This window comes from Lagopus leucura, unplaced genomic scaffold (genome assembly GCF_019238085.1).
Source record: "Lagopus leucura isolate 7727_CA_CO unplaced genomic scaffold, USGS_WTPT01 Super-Scaffold_100002, whole genome shotgun sequence".
In the NCBI taxonomy this organism is placed as follows: domain Eukaryota; kingdom Metazoa; phylum Chordata; class Aves; order Galliformes; family Phasianidae; genus Lagopus; species Lagopus leucura.
The window spans coordinates 69090301-69107292 of record NW_024962263.1 but is presented as its reverse complement, the minus strand read 5'-3'; the positions used below and the strand labels follow the sequence as shown (position 1 = coordinate 69107292).

Below are 16992 nucleotides of genomic sequence, written 5' to 3'. Positions count from 1 at the left end.
TCTCCTCTCCTCTCCTCTCCTCTCCTCTCCTCTCCTCTCCTCTCCTCCTTTCTTTACCCTCTTCCCTCTTTGCTCTTCCCTACCCACATAGCTGACGTCTCCTCTCCTCTCTCCCGCAGACGATCTCTCTCCCGCTCCACTCAGGCGGCAGAAGTACTTCTTTGACGTCTCCACGCTCTCGGACAAGGAGGAGCTGGTGGGGGCCGAGCTGCGGCTCTTCCGCCGCCCCCCCGCCGGCCGCCCGCCGCCCGCCGCCGCCGCCCCTCTGCTGCAGCTCTTCCCGTGCCTCTCCCCGCGCCCGCTGCACTCTCGCAGCATGGACCCACGGGCGGCGGCGGCGGGCTGGGAGGTGTTCGACGTGCGGCAGGGCCTGCGGGCGGGCCGGCCTTGGAAGCGGCTGTGCCTGGAGCTGCGCGCCTCGGCCGCCCGCGGGCCGCCGCCCCACCGCTGGCTGGACCTGCGGGGCCTGGGCTTCGGGCGGCGGCCGCGGGCCCCGCAGGAGCGGGCGCTGCTGGTGGTGTTCACGCGGGCGCGGCGGCGCAGCCTGCTCGGGGAGCTGCGGGCCGAGCTGGGCGCGCCCCCGCCCGCCGCCCGCCGCCCGCCCGCCCGGCGCCAGCGCCGCACCGCCTTCGCCAGCCGGCACGGCAAGAGGCACGGCAAGAAGGCGCGGCTGCGCTGCAGCAGGAAGCCGCTGCACGTCAACTTCAAGGAGCTGGGCTGGGACGACTGGATCATCGCCCCGCTGGAGTACGAGGCCTACCACTGCGAGGGCGTGTGCGACTTCCCGCTGCGCTCCCACCTGGAGCCCACCAACCACGCCATCATCCAGACCCTTATGAACTCCATGGACCCCGGCTCCACGCCGCCCAGCTGCTGCGTGCCCACAAAGCTGACCCCCATCAGCATCCTCTACATCGACGCGGGCAACAACGTGGTGTACAAGCAGTACGAGGATATGGTGGTGGAGTCGTGCGGCTGTAGGTAGCGGGCGGCCGCCCCTCGGCGGGGGCTGCGCGTTGGCGGAGCCGCTCCGGCGGCGGAGGGAGACCGGGAGCGTCCCGGGGCGGAGAGCGGCGGAGGGGGAAGGGCCGGCGGGCGTCCGTCGAGCCGCAACCCCGCCCTGGGGCTCTCAGCGTTCCGGCCGCCCTTCCGACGGGGGGAGATACGGCCAGAAACGGGCGGGGAGGGAGAGGGGCAGAGCGAAGGGCTGCTCCGTGCCTGCCCGCTCTCTTTCGCATTCCTGTGGGGTGACGGGCCTGGAACAGCCCGCCCACTCCATAAAAAGGAAAAAGAAAAAAAAGAAAAAAAAAAAAAAAAAAAAAAAAAGAAAAAAAAACCCCAGCTTGTGATTACCGGATAGGTGACATTTTAAGGCAGCGACGAAAAGCTGTGATGAGAACGAGGCGAGACGGACAGCGCGACGGGGTGAGCGGGGAAGGAGACGAAACGCCGTCGGATGTGGCGGCTCCGGCAAAGGAACGCGCCGATCCCTGCGCTGCCACCGCGGGCTCGGTGCCTTCGGGCATCGCTGTGGGCGGCTGTGGGGCCGCAGAGCTGCGAACCGGGATGGGGGGAAGGGGGGTGGAAGGAAGGGGAATCGATCAAACAAACAAACAAAAAAACTAACAAAAAAAGAGAGAATAATAATATAAAGTGATAAAAATGCAACTTAAAAAGACTCGACCGGGAGCAATAATTTAAAATGCACATTTTGCTCGGGATGCACCGTTGTTCATATAAAAGTTGTAAATATTTGTTTATTTAATCGGACTGGAAAGTGCAAAGCAGAGATGAACAGCGTGCATTTCTTGTTGTTATTGTACAAAACATTATATGCACTCGAAATGTTATAATGTCTAATATTTGGAAAAGTTTATATTTGAGTTGTACAGAATTAAGCATTAATCAGATATTTCCTCCTTACCTAACATTATCGCCTCCTTAAAATATTATTGCAAAATTTAAATTCTGTGCTAATAACGGAGAAAGGAATTTTTTTACTGTCTACCTCACTATAATGCAAGTATTTACGACGCTCAAATTACCCGAGGTGAATTCATACTCAGAACTTTTATTTTTTTTTTTTTTACCATACACCTTTACCGGACGGTACTCCAACTATTACTGTATTATTAAACTTTTTTTTTGTGGCAAAAAATCAGCTTGCTTTTATATGTTCCATTCTTCGGTTCAGCAGCTCTAAGCTCCCAACGTGGGCTGAATGCTGCAGAGCTGAGCTGAAGTGCCGCTGTCAGACCGACCTTCCCCCCTCCCCCCCCCCCCCCCCGGAGCCCTGAAGCCGTTCTCCCGATGCGAGGACTTTTTGTACTCTCGCTTTCACCTTTGCTGTGTGGCAAATGGCTGAGAAACGCAAAGGAGCCGCGCTTTGATTCCATTGAACGTGGTGATTCGTGGTGCTGTCACTGGGGGAATGCTTGGGGTGGGGTGATGCGGGCGGCCGTTTGTAAATCTCATCTGTACCGGGCACGTGTACATGCACTGTATTATGCTGATGAGCGAAAGATAACGGATGTTTTATAAATGATATTTATTTTTGTTGCGATGGGTAATGTATTTATTAAACCTTTCCTGGTTGTGTCTCAGCTAATGAGGAGCTGTTCTCTGGGAGGTGGTTTCGGGAAGGGAACCCCCCCGTCACGTTGGGCAGAGGAAGGGTGCAGGCAGCCTCAGGGCTGAGTCTCCATTGCAAAAAGAAACTCCATAAAAGGTACAGCAAACACACAGAAAAACCTCATCTCAAGTGCCAGGAAATGGTTCATCTGACGTGGGATTGTTACCAGGTCGCAATCTGCTCTCACACCCTTGGCAAAGTGCTCCCACCCGGACGGGTGTTGAACAAAGGCTGCGGAACTGGGTTATGCTGATTGCATTGCAGCAGCTCAGGGTCCTGCAGAAGAGCCCAGCCCCGTTCCTGGTTGTTTTACAACTTCCAGAGGAGTGTTTCTGTTTGGCATGTATTGGTGTTTCAAGTTTACGACTGATAGTAGATTTGGAAGGAGCGGCTGTAAGAAGCGCTGCAGCGTTGAAGCCAGGTTCCAAGTTCTACCTGCTGCACTCTTGAGCAGCCATCGTGATGTGCCACGTTCCTGCTCTCATTGCAGAGGAAAGCAATGAAAAACGACCCAGAAGATCCACAACGAGACAGGCTTCAATGTGCTCTCTGGAAAGGGATGCAATGTAAAACTTGGAGATTGTACAAAACTCTCATAGCAGCGTGTGGGGGATGAACGGAGGATCCCTTCATTTCACCGATCGGATCCTTTGGCTACAACAATACCCTGTGGCTTTGAATGCAATTTCCTTTCCTTTCCCTGATACTGCTGCTATTGTAGCCCGCACGTGGCAGGCTGTGCTGTCACCAGGCTCTGCTCCCTGCTCAGCCCCAGATGTGGCCCTGGTGAGTTGACCAAGGACCAGCAGGATGAGGAAGCCCTTAGGAAGCAGCAGTGAGGATTTTGCTGTGCTGGATGTGCACTGTAGAGTACTTTGTACCTTTCTCCAACATCATTAATTGCTTTTTTTTTTTTTTTTAGGCGACACCTTTCATGGCCAGAAATGGTGGGGAAGCCCTTTTCCCAAATCCCTGTGCTTGCTAACCTTCAGGAGAACACCCAAAAATCACCAAAGAGTCATAACATCTCCTTTGGAGCAAAACCATTTGAACTTAGAGAAGGAGAGGAGACACTGGCCTTGCTGGGCATGTCTTTTGGATGCTGTAACCAATATAATGCTATCCGAGCCCATTTGAGCTCTTGCTATGGATGGGATCTCTTTCCATGTCCTTTTTCACTTCTGCAATATTCTTTTGTACAAAACTAAGCAGCGAAAGGATACAGCAAGGCTGAAGGGGGATTGTTCCTCTCTGCCCCTCTCCTGCCCTCCCCCAAGAGCTGAACAAAATAAAACCACTCACTATTTTTTCAGCTTTGACCACAAAATACCGAAGTCCTTTGTTACAGAGAACTCCAAATATGGCAATTCAGTGGATGTGTAGCTCAGATCTCAGCGTCCTGCCAAAGCAATATGAATTCCCATTTCCATTTCTCAATTCCCTGTGCTCAAAATCACGCATGTGGAGGGGAAATGATTCCTTTCATTACATCGCTGTCCAGAAGAGGGAGCAGGGTCTGCTGGGTGATGGTAACGGACACGAGCAGGCATTGGGCAGCCCATCCACCTCTGCCTGCACTGCCCCGACACATGTGAATGACCAATACTTCTCTGAGATACAGATATGCATCAAACTGTTAAATAACGGATGTTAGAACGCAAAAAGAGTGGGCTGTGGCCTTCAGCCCTTTCTATGTCTGCTTCTCCTTTTCAGACTCCAAGCTTACATTGATTCATGGGGGTGGGGCTGTAGGTTTACAAATGTTTTTTTTTTTTTTGAAAAATGCTGGATCTTCCATGAACAGCAAGTCTGGCTTCCTCTTTACTACTTCCATGCAGATGATAACCCAGTCTGTTTGCTGAAATACGTAACGTTAGCATCATTTGGTTTTCCAAATGTTAGCAGAAAGACAGAGCTGATGACACTGGATGAAACATCTTCCTTTAACTTCTATTCACAGTGCTTCAGAAGCACACCTGAAGCCTTAGAGAAGGACCAAGGTTTGTGCCTACCGTCCCTGGGAGGCAGACGGCAGTGGTGTGCTCTTTGCTCTCTTGCACAGCAGCCACGTGCAGCAAACTCCTCTGCAGTAAGGTTCTGTCTGCATCCAGCTATATTAAGCCATCAGATTTCCAAATATTTGTTCTTGTTGCTTTGCTGTGTCAGGCTGGTTGTAAACTGTGGATGTCCCAGCTGTTGGTGATTGTGAGGGATAAGAGTCAGCATCTTACTCCCTCTATGCTCATCACCGCTTATTTCTTGGTGGCTGCAGCCCTGAAAAGTGCCAATCCCAATGAATATACATTATGATTTAGTGCACTGTACAGCTGGGAATTGGGAAGGATTCTCCAAGGGTTTCCACTGGGGCTGCTTTCATCCAGATACTGTGCCTGAACCCTAATATAAGACCCTAAGGTAAGCATATTGGCCACTGCGGTCTGCTCCAAAAATGGTGTTTCTTTTAATTATGTTCACTGTCAGCCCTCTCTGGGGCTGAGAAGGCTGAAATCAGGCTGGAGACTTTTATTTCCTAAGATCACTTTTCCACTAACAACTTTCTGCCCCATTCTTTAGGAAGACACTTAGAATTTCCATGCTGCAGAGCTTAATTAACAAAAATATCATTATTGTCAGAACATCCGAAATTTATTGCTAGGGAAGAATAAGTGAGAAGCACCCAAGGACATTGGCTTTCATCGAGGTGTGCAGGAAAGACCCCAGGTGAATAAAAAAATCAGAGGTCTGGTTAACAACTCATTTCTGGAGTGGAAGTGGGAAATCGCAGGAGACCACAGAAGGACGAAAAGGATAACGTGAGGGCAAGCTGCCAAACATCTGAGATGTCTTTACACTAATGCTAAGAGTGTGGAAAATAAACAGGAAGAACGAGAAGTCTTGGGATGCAACGAAGGCTGCAGTTTAATTGGCATCACAATGGCTCTGCGGAATTGATTGTGGCACTTTAATATTAGCAGTGTGTAACTTGTGTAGGAAGGACAGGCAGAAGGAAAAGGAAGAGCATTATCTGGTGTGTTAGGAATGCATGTGGAGAAAGCAGGGAGGGACAGAGCTGTTGGAGATAAAATAGAGAGGAACAGTAGAACTCTATTAATGATCACTTAATGAGGAGGAGGAGGTTGATGTCACTCTTCTGAGCAGCTTCTGGGATTTTATCAAGGAGATGAGGTAGCGGCAATGGAGGACTTTATCTAAGCAGATACCTGCTGCAAGAAAATAGACCAAAAAGCCCAGTAGAGCACAGTCTGTTCCTCAAAGTTTCTGTTTCGAAGAGCAGAGACAGCTGCAGGAGACAGGGCCAAATGAGGTTGTGATAGATATAAGTAATAAAGAGGAGCTTGCTCAGAGGTAATCGGATCTCAAGCGTCAGTGAAGGACTGAGAGGAGGAGAGCAAGACCATATGGATCCTGTAAGTCAGATTTCCACACGTTCAATGGGCTGATAGGGAAGGTCCTGCGCAGAGGAGCTGAAAGGGGAAAGCAGCTTCAGGGAACAGTCATTTGGAAAAAGTCCTTATATAGATGGCCCTGCAGCAAGCTGTCCTGCTGGCAAGGGTGGCACTGGATGAAACCAGAGGGCCCACATCAGGACTTCTTTGGTTATTTGACCAAAATGGAAAAAAAAACACTGCTCTGAGATTAGTAGAAGGGAAAGGCTTAAGTTTAAGAAATGTAAAAGAGAAAATAAGTAAAATGAAAAGAAGGAAAAGGATGATCACTTCATGGGAATGGTGAGCAAAGGACAGGTGACAGAGGAGGCTGAGGTATGAAGCACCTTTGCAAATAGAACTTACTTGATACAAGAGTCCAACCACACTTAGAGCTAGCAAGGGAATGCAAACACAGGCCTTGGAAAAAAAACAAACAAACAAACATGAAAGAACATCTGAATAAAGTGCACATGATTCAGGAAGCCCTGATGACAGTTTCTCTGGTATAATTAAAGAACCAACCACAGTTATTTTTGTAATACTAAGAGTTACATTTAGGATTACAGAAGAGTTATGAGCTACCAAGGATTACAGAGCAGCCAACCTGTCTCAGCTTTTTCAAATGCCTGAAAAATACTGTGAAAAACATCAAGTACTTTGTAACTGCAGAATGAAAATGTGATAGAAACATCTGACATGAATGTAACTAAAACAAATCATACCCAGCTAGTCTAATTTTCTTCACTGATAAGAATGAAATGAAACTCAAGGATTTAAGAAAATGGGTTTCCAAATGATCATGCTACATTCAAGCTGTGGTTTGACATAAGAACAGTGAAATGTAGTACATTTAAGTGCAAAATAATCTCAAGCAAAATCTGCTGGGTAACAATCCTGCAGGAAAGAGTGTGAGCTTTTTAGTGGAATGAGATCTGAACATGGAATAATAAATGATCCTGTTGACCTGGATATTCCAGGATAAGATAACTAAAGTGATACATCTGGGAAATACTTAATAGTGCTTTGGACCTGATTAGGGCTCAGGTAATGTTCTGTGTTTAGTTTTAGGGATCTTGCGGATCATTTTCTGGTGTCTTCTGGACCAATAATGGTCTACTGGCCTTGTACTGAACATCAGGGCCTGGTGATCCTTTCTGGGCATGTCAGACAAGTACCTGAGAGCAGGCAGCTCTTGGCCCACAGACCATCTGTTCCTGAGCTTCATTCTCAGAAAGGTCCCGCAGGATGGGCCCTGCTTGGTCCCTGTGCATCAGGAGAAGCAGCAGCACGGCCCCTGGGAGCTCAGTGCACTCAGTGTCATTGTTTTTACGGTATCTTCATCATTAGCTAACTGAGACCAAAGAGAAAGAAAGCCATGGTACTCCCAAAACTTCAGTTATGCAGTCATCAGCAACTTACTCCCCTGGACAATACAGGCAACTTGAAGTGGGAGGAAGGGGATTTAATGCGATGCCTATTGGGACACCTCAGCTGGACAGTGCTGCTGCCAGGATGCCATCAGCACTGAGCAGAGTGGAACAAATGTAAGGTATTCTGTTTAAAACAGATAGCTTCAGGGTGAGACTCTGTTCACTTCTACTTCAGTAGAGTCCTGTCCTTGGGAAGAGTGCCTTTAAGCTGACAATAGCACAAAGCATGACAACAGTGTGCAGTTTTGATAGGCTTCCATGCATTTGTCAGACAAGATCTCATGATGTCAATACTGTCATTAATTTCCCTAGAAACTGTCATCTCAACCTCCCAGTTGACATGCTTAATCCAACACTGCCATGTGCTGCAGCTGACTGCCAAGGGCTTTTCAGAGGCTGGGTTTTGTGTCTTTTGGCATCCCTGTTCCTCTTCTCATTTACTGTTCATGTTCATTCAGATGAAGATCTCTGAATTGGCCAGATAAAAGCATGTAGAAATCTCTGATACATCTTGAACCAGAAATGCTGCAGAGCTCTGGGAGGTGTCTGCCAGCCCTCGACACAGCCACGAGCTGAATGTAAGTGCCTGCTGATCCACCTGCTCACATCCACCTTCCACCACTTAAAATCAGCATCCACGGTGCCAGCAGCTTCCCAGTCTTCTTTGCTTTGTTCTGCTGGTGTGAAATAAATACCTACTGGAACTAGAATGCTGTAAAACTTATTCCTGTACCTTCTCACCAATACTTAGCACCAAGCTCACATCATTTGTGTTGAAGTTGTGCTGACCCTTTGCTGTTGTTCAGTTGCTGTTTCTTTTAGTTCTGTGAGGGTCCTACAAGACTGTTCAGCCCAGGATGTATCTCTGCCAAAGGCTACTCTGCTGGGAGACAAGGGAAACAAATTTACTACTGACAAAACAGGTGACAGAGCCATTAAACATGGAACAGATTCACTAAGTTTGGCTGGAGGGAGTGAGAGGAGATAAAGGAGAAGCATTCCATTTAAGGACTTCTCAAATATTTCTGACTTTCTTCCTAGTGAGGAGTGGGTCTCCTTAGGAGACTGAATTCTGGATGGAGCCAGGTAGGATCACCCTGGGGCCAGTAGGAATGTGCCTTCCCCTCCACACCTTCTTGGTTCTGATCCCTTCTGCCTGTGGCACAGCTCCCACCCGGAGCTCAATGGCATTTAGACTTGCAGCCATTCCAGTGGGAGGGTTTTGTGTTGTGTGAGGAAGCATATGCATTTAAACTCAAAGCAGATTGTTTTATGCAGTGTCAAATTCTGTGCCAATGGAACATGATACGATATGTTGAAGTGGGATACATAGCATATGGCCATAATTCAGAGAAACACATTTCTCCAGCTGGATAGCTGCTATTGAGTTGGAAAACATGTGTCCTGCATTCTGGTAGGCTCCTACCAGAGCACTGAGAGGACGCATAAGACAGGTCAGCCCTGGGGTGGGGAGTCAGCCAGCACCTACATCTATCTCACTGCTCCATAGCGCTGTTCAGAACGAAGCTCCTGTTGTCACAACGGGCAAAGTAAAATGGAACAGAACTGTTGTTGAGCTCCATGGCTCAAGTGCATGTTCAGAAGCCAACACACATGAACTGGTTGGGCTGCCTATCAAGGCTGGGATGTGGGGCTGGCATTGCCATGCCTTGTCCCTGCTGTCCCCAGGTGCTCAGCCTGCAGCTCTGCCTGACTCCTTGTGACACTGTGAGGTACCAGCAGCCTTCGCATCCTTGGGCTGGTGGGATCTGGGCTGTGCACAGCAGACCCACTCCTGAAGGAACACAGCCTGCTGAGAGGTGAGCTGTGAAGTGGCTTCAGCAGTATTAATCATCAGCTCCTGCCTCCTGCCAGGCTGTGTGTGCAGTTCCTCCTGTGGTTCAGCTGCTAAATACCTCGTGGTCAGGCTCATGAGTAATTACCTGCCGCAGCCTACTTTGAAATAATGAAGTAAGTGTAAACCACTGTCCCACAGTGATCCATCCCTTTCAGCACTGCTGTTCCCTGCTCACTGCTCTGCTCCACTCCCTTGCACCTGGCCAGGCTCTAGCACTGCTCTGCTGCATCACAGCCAGGAAACAAACCATCCCATCATTTAACCTTCCCTTCACACCTTCCCCTCTGTTATGTTTTTAGCAGGCTGCATTCCTTCTGCACTTGTCTTCAGCCCTTGCACAGCTCCTACCCAGTCTCTTCATTAGTGTTTCTTAAGACACGGTCCCTTATTCCCCTGGGGTGATGTCATCTGCTCATTCTCCTACCTCTCCTAATCCTGCAAGGGCTTTTTCCATGTCAGTCACCCCTCCTGACCCACTGCTCCACTTCCCAAAGCTCTCAATGCACTCATAGCAGCAGAATAGTATTTTGTATTGGTAGCACAGGATTCCTGAACTTCCAATAGCTCAGATCAATCCAAGCAATAAAATGGGAAAAGGACGGAAGTGAAGATGAGTGACTCTGGTGCATAAAGACCTGTTTCCCCAGAGCTTTTTTTACTTTCTAATTTTTATATAAAAAGGACCATTTTTAAAATGAAAATCTCCCACTGAAAGTGAGAGATTTATAAAAATTAAAAGAGGGATTTTGATGTGGGAAAAACATCACTGAGAAATGTTCACTATCGATGTTAATAAGCTTGTGCAAGGATGGTGGTGGAATCCCACTTTCTGTGACTCCATCTCTTCCTTCTCCAGCATTTTAATACCAAGCAAAATAAAGCAGTCCTAAAGTTTGAAGTTTTACATTTTTTAAAATAAAGAAGGTGGGTGTTGTGTCATCAACACTCGAGCTGCGTACGGATCTCCCTACACCTCAGTCTGTTTTTATTTTATTTATTTTTGAAAAACCTGAGGCTGTCCTGCCCAGCAACAAAGCAGGGACAGAGCCCCGCTGTGCCACTACCATGGAGGTTGGCCACGCTGCCTTTCCTGAGCACCCTGCTGGCTCCTCCTTGACCCAGCCTGACCCAACTTGCACAGAGCAGCTCATTCCTTGTCCTCATGAATTCAAAGGGATTCCTCTTGGAAGGCAGCAAAAAGGGGAGAAGTATGTATGTGACCCCAGGGCTTGGTATTTTGCTGATATGGATAGCCTGCACTGTGTCTCAATGCAGCAAACTCTATAATTGTGCTGAATATTTCCTAAATGTTTTCATGCTGCAATAAGGGCTGAAAACTGTCACACAAGCACTACCCAGATCAAGTATTGAAAAGCTGGTGTTCCACAGGTAAAAAAGACTATTAGATTTTAAAATGTTATTTTTATTCTTAACAAAACCAAATGTAAATTTAAATATATAGGTATATAAAAGTAGAAATAAATTGCAGATTTCTCAGGCTTTGAATTTGCTTTAAACTGTGCTAGGAGGAGAGATAATACCATGTCATGTCTGGGTGCAGTTGTAGCTCAGTGGCACAGCTCCACTATTGAGCTCTGAAAACAGTGTCTGCCTGGGAGGCTTAAACAGAACATTAGGTTGAATTTCTGCATGGAGAGGATGGTGAAGCATTGGGATGGACTGCTCAGGGAATGTTGGTTTCCCCATCCCTCAAATACTTAAGAAGTGTGTGGACATGGACAAGATTTATTGATGCAGCTCATTAGGTTGGGTTGATGGTTGGAGCTTGAAGGTTTTTTCCAACTCAGATGAAAGAAGCAAAAGAGGAAGAGTGATGTCTGCTGGAAAGCATGCTGCATGCATCTTCCCTTGTGTGCCCATGACCCTGGGAATAAAATGGAGATGTCCATTGGTTCCTACACAGCCAAGGGTGAACTTACGCTGGTGGCTCTGCACAGGCTCGAGCAGCTAAGCCTGGGAATACCTGTGGTTTTATGGACTTCAGTTTCTGTGTGCCTAGCTTGAAATTATTTTTCACATGTTCTGGATTCTTAGCAGCTTTGATGCTGCGAATATTCTCCCTCAAAGCCTCTCAAATTAGAGCTCCTCAAACCAATCAGTAACAACTGTCATTGGATTTAATCACTGGGGCTGATGATATCTTCAGCCATTTTAACCTTTCAGCACAAAGTATGAAACCTCTCACCTGGAGGAGGTGAAATACAGGGCTGTGGTGAGGGCCAACACAAGTCTTGTATGTTGGTTTATACAAGGCTCAGCTGATGACAGTTGCAGGGTTCATGTCCCCTGCTCTAGTTGGGAAAGTAAACACTGTTATTAAACTTGTGAAGAAACACATGCTTCGATTTACTCAATTCTTGCAGCAGAATAGTGTGTAGTAGTGTTGACAAGGAACAGATCTGCTTCTGTAGGTGAAGGAGTACCTAGAGTTAGGGCATGTAGATCCTCCTGTCCTGGGGAACACAGGGAAGCCTTGACCAATGCCTCCAGATGACTGACTGCCATATACACTCCTTCCATAAATCGACTCTGATTATGCTCTTGGTGAAAAGGCTTGCCCAGAGAACTTATGGATGCCCCATCCCTGGAGGCACTCAAGGCCAGGTTGGATGAGGAGCTGGGTAGCCTGAGCTGGTGGGTGGCAGCTCTGAACATGGCAGGGGGTTGGGACTGGACTTTGAGGTCCCTTTCAACCCAAACCATTCTATGATTCTTTGAAAAACAGCATTCATCTTTAACAATAGAGAAAGTACTTTAATGTGAAAGCTGGCACACAGTTCAAACTTTGGACAGCTCTTTGTCTCTTGAGCCATGTGTTTGTGAGAAGTAAATAATACTTAATGGCCCACAGAAACTCGGCAGACCTAAATATTTGGCTGCCTGTGTATTTCACAAAAAGTTCCACCGATTATAAGAGATCACACAAATGTAACAGCTTGGCCCAGATGTGCTCCCTCTGTGCCGTGGAACAGCAGGCTGCTGGTTACCTTCAGATGCCACTGCTCATCTGTTTGTCTGTTGGGCTGCACACAGCAAGTATCTCTGAGTGGATGGTGACAGCCTATTTTCTTTCATTCTCTAGAATTACAAAGATCTTCTTCCAGGTAGGGTTATCTTTGCAAGAAAGACCACATGGGTTACACTTCTACTTTCCTAAACCAGTGAGAAATGAAAACTAAGCCCATCTTCCCTTACAGAGGTGGTCATCTGGGTAGTGCCCACAAATTGGTCACTGCCAATTTGTGTGCAGTTCTGGTGCGCTCATCCTCCTTGTACTCACCCCAGCACATGGATTCAGGCAAAATATTGCAAGTGCAAAAATAAGGGAGCTACTGAAGCTGATGTTTAGCTTAATGTAACAATTTGAGAGGAGAAACTGGGAGGTCTCATGCATGGTCTCTGTTGGCTGGAATCCATGGCTGCTTGGCTTCCTGCAGCCGAGGATCTGTCTCCAAGCAGTTTTCTTCCTGTGTAAGCCATGGCCAAACTGCTTGGTATGTGTCTGTGCAGATAGGCATCCTCTAAAAGCCAACAGACAGCAAATGGGAGTGAGATCTGAAACATGGATGTAAGCATTCTGCTAACCCCTGACTTTGGCCCATAGCACCAAAGCGATCCACGCTTGGTAGCTCAGGAAGGCTCAACAGCCACTGGCTTCTTCCAGGCTCTGCACTGCTCTCCCTGAGTCTTTTCCCTTCTGCCCCTTGCAAATAGCCTCACAGACCCTCCAAGACACCACTCTTCCTCTGTCCAAGCAGCTGCTCCTGGCAGCAGCAAGCGTTCCCCAGGAACGAGACTGCATTCCCTTCCTTCTGCCTCCATGTCCCTGGACCTGCTGCTCCAAGCCATGTCCTGCCCTGGTGGCTGGATAGCAGTGTCCCACAGGTGACTTTTGCACACAGCCTGACAATGGGACACATCCACTTAAGTTTCCTTAGTCTTACTAATATCCTTCAAGTGTCTTACTTGCCATACACCACTGTTCTTTCACTGGTATAATGTGTTGGATGTAGCCATCTAATTGTCTATTCTTTTTTCCTCCTGAATCCTGAGAGAAGGATTCCTTCTGTGCTCAGCTATGTGTGGGTAAGCTGCCTCCTTTTGGATTATAGGAAAGTAAATGTCCTTAATTCCAGCACTCAGATCTCTTTCACTGGAAAACCCTACATAAGAGGGCAGTCACATTGCTCTGGCTTGGGCGTGGACATCTTTGGGGTCCAGATAGGACAGCTGGCTTGAAGGGTAGTAATTTCTGTCCCTAAATGGAGATCATAGAATCATAAAGGTTGGATGAGATCACTAAGATCATCTAGTCCAACCGTTGATCCACCCCCACCATGCCCACTAACCACGTCCCTCAATGCTGTACCTCCACAGTTCTTGAACACCTCCACGACGCTTTCATTCTTTCTAAATTCTGCTTGCACAGGCAGAAAAACATATAAAAATCCACAATTTCAGAGTATCATCCTCCAGGATGGAGCCCTCTGCCTCCCTCTCCCCTCTGTGCTGCAGTCCATGACTTGATCTCCCAAAGGCAGTGAGTCTCATTCATCATGCTCTGTCCAGCACCATAAAATACATCTTGCCTGCTCCTCCTGGTACTAAATAGTATTTTATCAGCAAAACAAAGTTTCCTTGCTCACCTCCCGCCTCTCCCACCTCAGGATAGAATCGTGCCGGAGTTCTCCCAAGTGACAGAAGTCAAATGCTTCCCGCTTTCGTGTTTATTCAGTAAAACATTTTACATTCCAGGGGAGATACCGGTCTGTCATTAATGGATCGCTGGCTCGATGCCAGCAGCTAATAGTTTTATTGGTCCTCACAGCACAGCCCGGCTACGCAGGTACTGCGCTGAGCTGTTGTTGTGTAGCTTTCTTCGGCCCTGACCTGAGAAAATGCATCAATGGAGAGACGGCCACAGGATCTGCTACGGGGGGAAGAGATGATGGTTTGTGCCCTCCCGAGCTCTGTAAGGGCCTTAATGTGAACCTTCACCACCCTATTCTGGCCCCTCTCCTCTCAGCAGAGGGGCTGGGTTCACAGGTGTCTGCTTGGAATACTTTGAATGATAGAATTCTTAGAGTTGGAAGAGACCTTTAAAGGTCACTTTAAAGTCCACCTCCCCTGCAATAAACAGAGACACCTACAGCTAGATCAGGCAGCTCAGAGCTTGGTCCAGCCTGCCTTTGAATGTATCCAAGGATGAGGTATCCACCACCTCTCTGGGAAACCTGTTCCAGTCCCTCACCACCCTTACTGTAAAACACTTTTCCTTATATTCAGTCTCTCCTTTAATTTGAAACCACTTCCCCTTGTCCTGTTGCCACAGACCCTCCTAAAGAGTCTGTCCCCTTCTTTCTTGTAGCTCCTTCAGTCTCATTGCTCACCAGTGATTAAGACCAAACCACTTCTTTCGTAGACTCTTGTCCTCCGTCAGGTTCCATGACAATTGCTTTTAAATGGGGACTTGCATTTGTCTTTGAGCTGGAGAAGCAGGGTGTTATATATGTGGATATGCATTTCAAGGGGATGACGTAGGTGGAGAAAAATGAGTGCTTTGGTGCTACAGGTCAAGTTTATTTAACACTGCAATGTTTTAAAACAGGGTGAAGCCATTTCAATTAAATGTCCCAGATTGTTTTGCGAGGTAATCGTTTAAGAAACAGCTCAGGACTACTATTGCAAATCAGGCACATCCTGCGTAAAGCACACTGCCAAGAAAACAGTGTGCATTAGAAAAATGAAGCTGAGGATTTTACTAGAAATGAGGGAAGTAGTTTTATTCTTTTCAGGACACTCTGGATTGTAACAACACATTACTACCTAACTCAGCATCACAGCTGAGCAGTAATGTTGCAGCAACAGTGTGATATGGCCATAAGAGACACAGAGGGGACGAAAAAAAACAGGGGACATTACACTGGCATTGCTAACACACACTCAAACCTGCTCATAGCTCTTTCCTTTCATGTTAGCATGTCTGTGTGGGCCGGGCAGGGAGACACTGGATACTTCAGACTTAAGCTCTGGTCAGTTCTCATGGCATCACAACCTCCACATCTGAAACACTGGAGATTTCTGTTGGTTATTGAAAGTTGTATGCTGGATTTTTTTTCCCCAGGACTGTTGGTTATGTGATCCTTTTCTGTACAGAAATATTTGAAAAAGCTGTGGCACAACGGTGTCTAATTCTGTCTCCAGCAAGAATGGAAATCGGAGGAAGGAAGTTTCCAAAGTGAGTGTCAGATTCTGATCTCTTTTACAGAAGAATAAATACAGAATAACTCAGTGCAGTTACTTTAGATTAATGCTAGCATAAATAAGATAAGAATTTGGCTCTGGGAATCTCTGTAGCTCCCTGTTTGCTCATCTAACAGCTGGCAGCTTGCGTCTTGCTATTCCTCTTGCTTTTCCAGGCTGATTTGTCTTGCCTGGTGCTCAGGTCAGGGCCAAATGAGCTTGGGAGTTGGTTAAACAGCAAATGTGTTTCGCACAACACACAGCTATGAGCGGCTCAGGACCCTTTGCATGATCATACATATTTCAGATTTCCCGAAGGTCAGAAATTAATGGTTAGTAAATGGATAGAAATATTACTTCACACAGTATGTAGTCAACCTGTGGAATTTGGTGCTACAGGAGGTCACTCATCCAAACAGTAGGTCAGAGTATGAAAAATGGCTGGATAATTTCATGTCAATTAACAACACCCAGAGCCAGGCCAGCAATGACTGGAGAGAACAGACCTCTTGCACCACTAGCTCTGCTGCAGGGACCAGGAATGGATTTTCCCTCAGTGCAGGCTGTGCCCAGCTGCCAAAGTCAGCACTCCTCTTCTCTCCTTGTCTGCAGAGGGGAGAATTGAGGTTTTTAGGGCTCTGACCATTGCAAATCATCAGGTCCCAGCCCTTTCTGGCTCTAAAGGAGATGAGCTCTGGTGGAGCCAAGGACCTGCACTGTCTTCACCCGGTTTTGGTGTACAGTGTTGTCTGTGTGCAAGGCCTGATATGCACGTGTTCATCAATAGACACATACACAGAAGACAAAATAAACAAGCACACACTTTTGTCCATATTTAATCAGACAATAAAATCTTTTCCAAAGCATTTTAGAAAAAGAATAACCCAGACCTAAGCCACTAGTTTCCAGACATTTAGGTATCAGATCTAACCTCTGCCTCAGCAGTTTCCATGGGAAGGCACCAACCAGCTCAGAGAAGTTCTCCCTCCACAGTGCCCATTTATCGAGCCATCAGCTAGTGTCTGATGGGAGAAGTTTTATGGGAGGCTATAGCTGCTGGGAACTGGCAGCCTGGAACCTCAGGCTGAAGCAACAGAAATACTCTTAACATGTCCCACAGTGAACTTACCTCCCATTCAATATTTCTCCAAAAGGGAACTGATATTGTTTTCCAGGACTGCGTAGGGCTTTCTGGCACAGTGATAATCTTTGCCACAGGGAAGATTAAGGGAGTTAATGGTGCCAGGTGCTGAACCTGATAGTCCTTCTGGGTCCCTTACAACTCAGGATATTCTATGATTCTATGTTTCTGTGGTATGTAGGTGGTAATTTACACCATTAGACATAGACCAGCATTGC

At 47.4% G+C, this 16992-nt stretch overlaps 1 protein-coding gene across 1 annotated transcript in view; it reads left to right on the top strand.

The window, feature by feature from the left end:
• Positions 1 to 1032, top strand: part of GDF6 (growth differentiation factor 6) — an 8921-nt gene extending 7889 nt beyond the window's left edge. The window contains exon 3 of the mRNA XM_042869496.1: positions 120 to 1032. Within this exon, the coding sequence (XP_042725430.1) occupies positions 120 to 985 (866 nt within the window). The 3' untranslated portion in view covers positions 986 to 1032. The remainder of the gene's footprint in view (positions 1 to 119) is intronic.
• The last annotated feature ends 15960 nt before the right edge of the window (positions 1033 to 16992 follow it).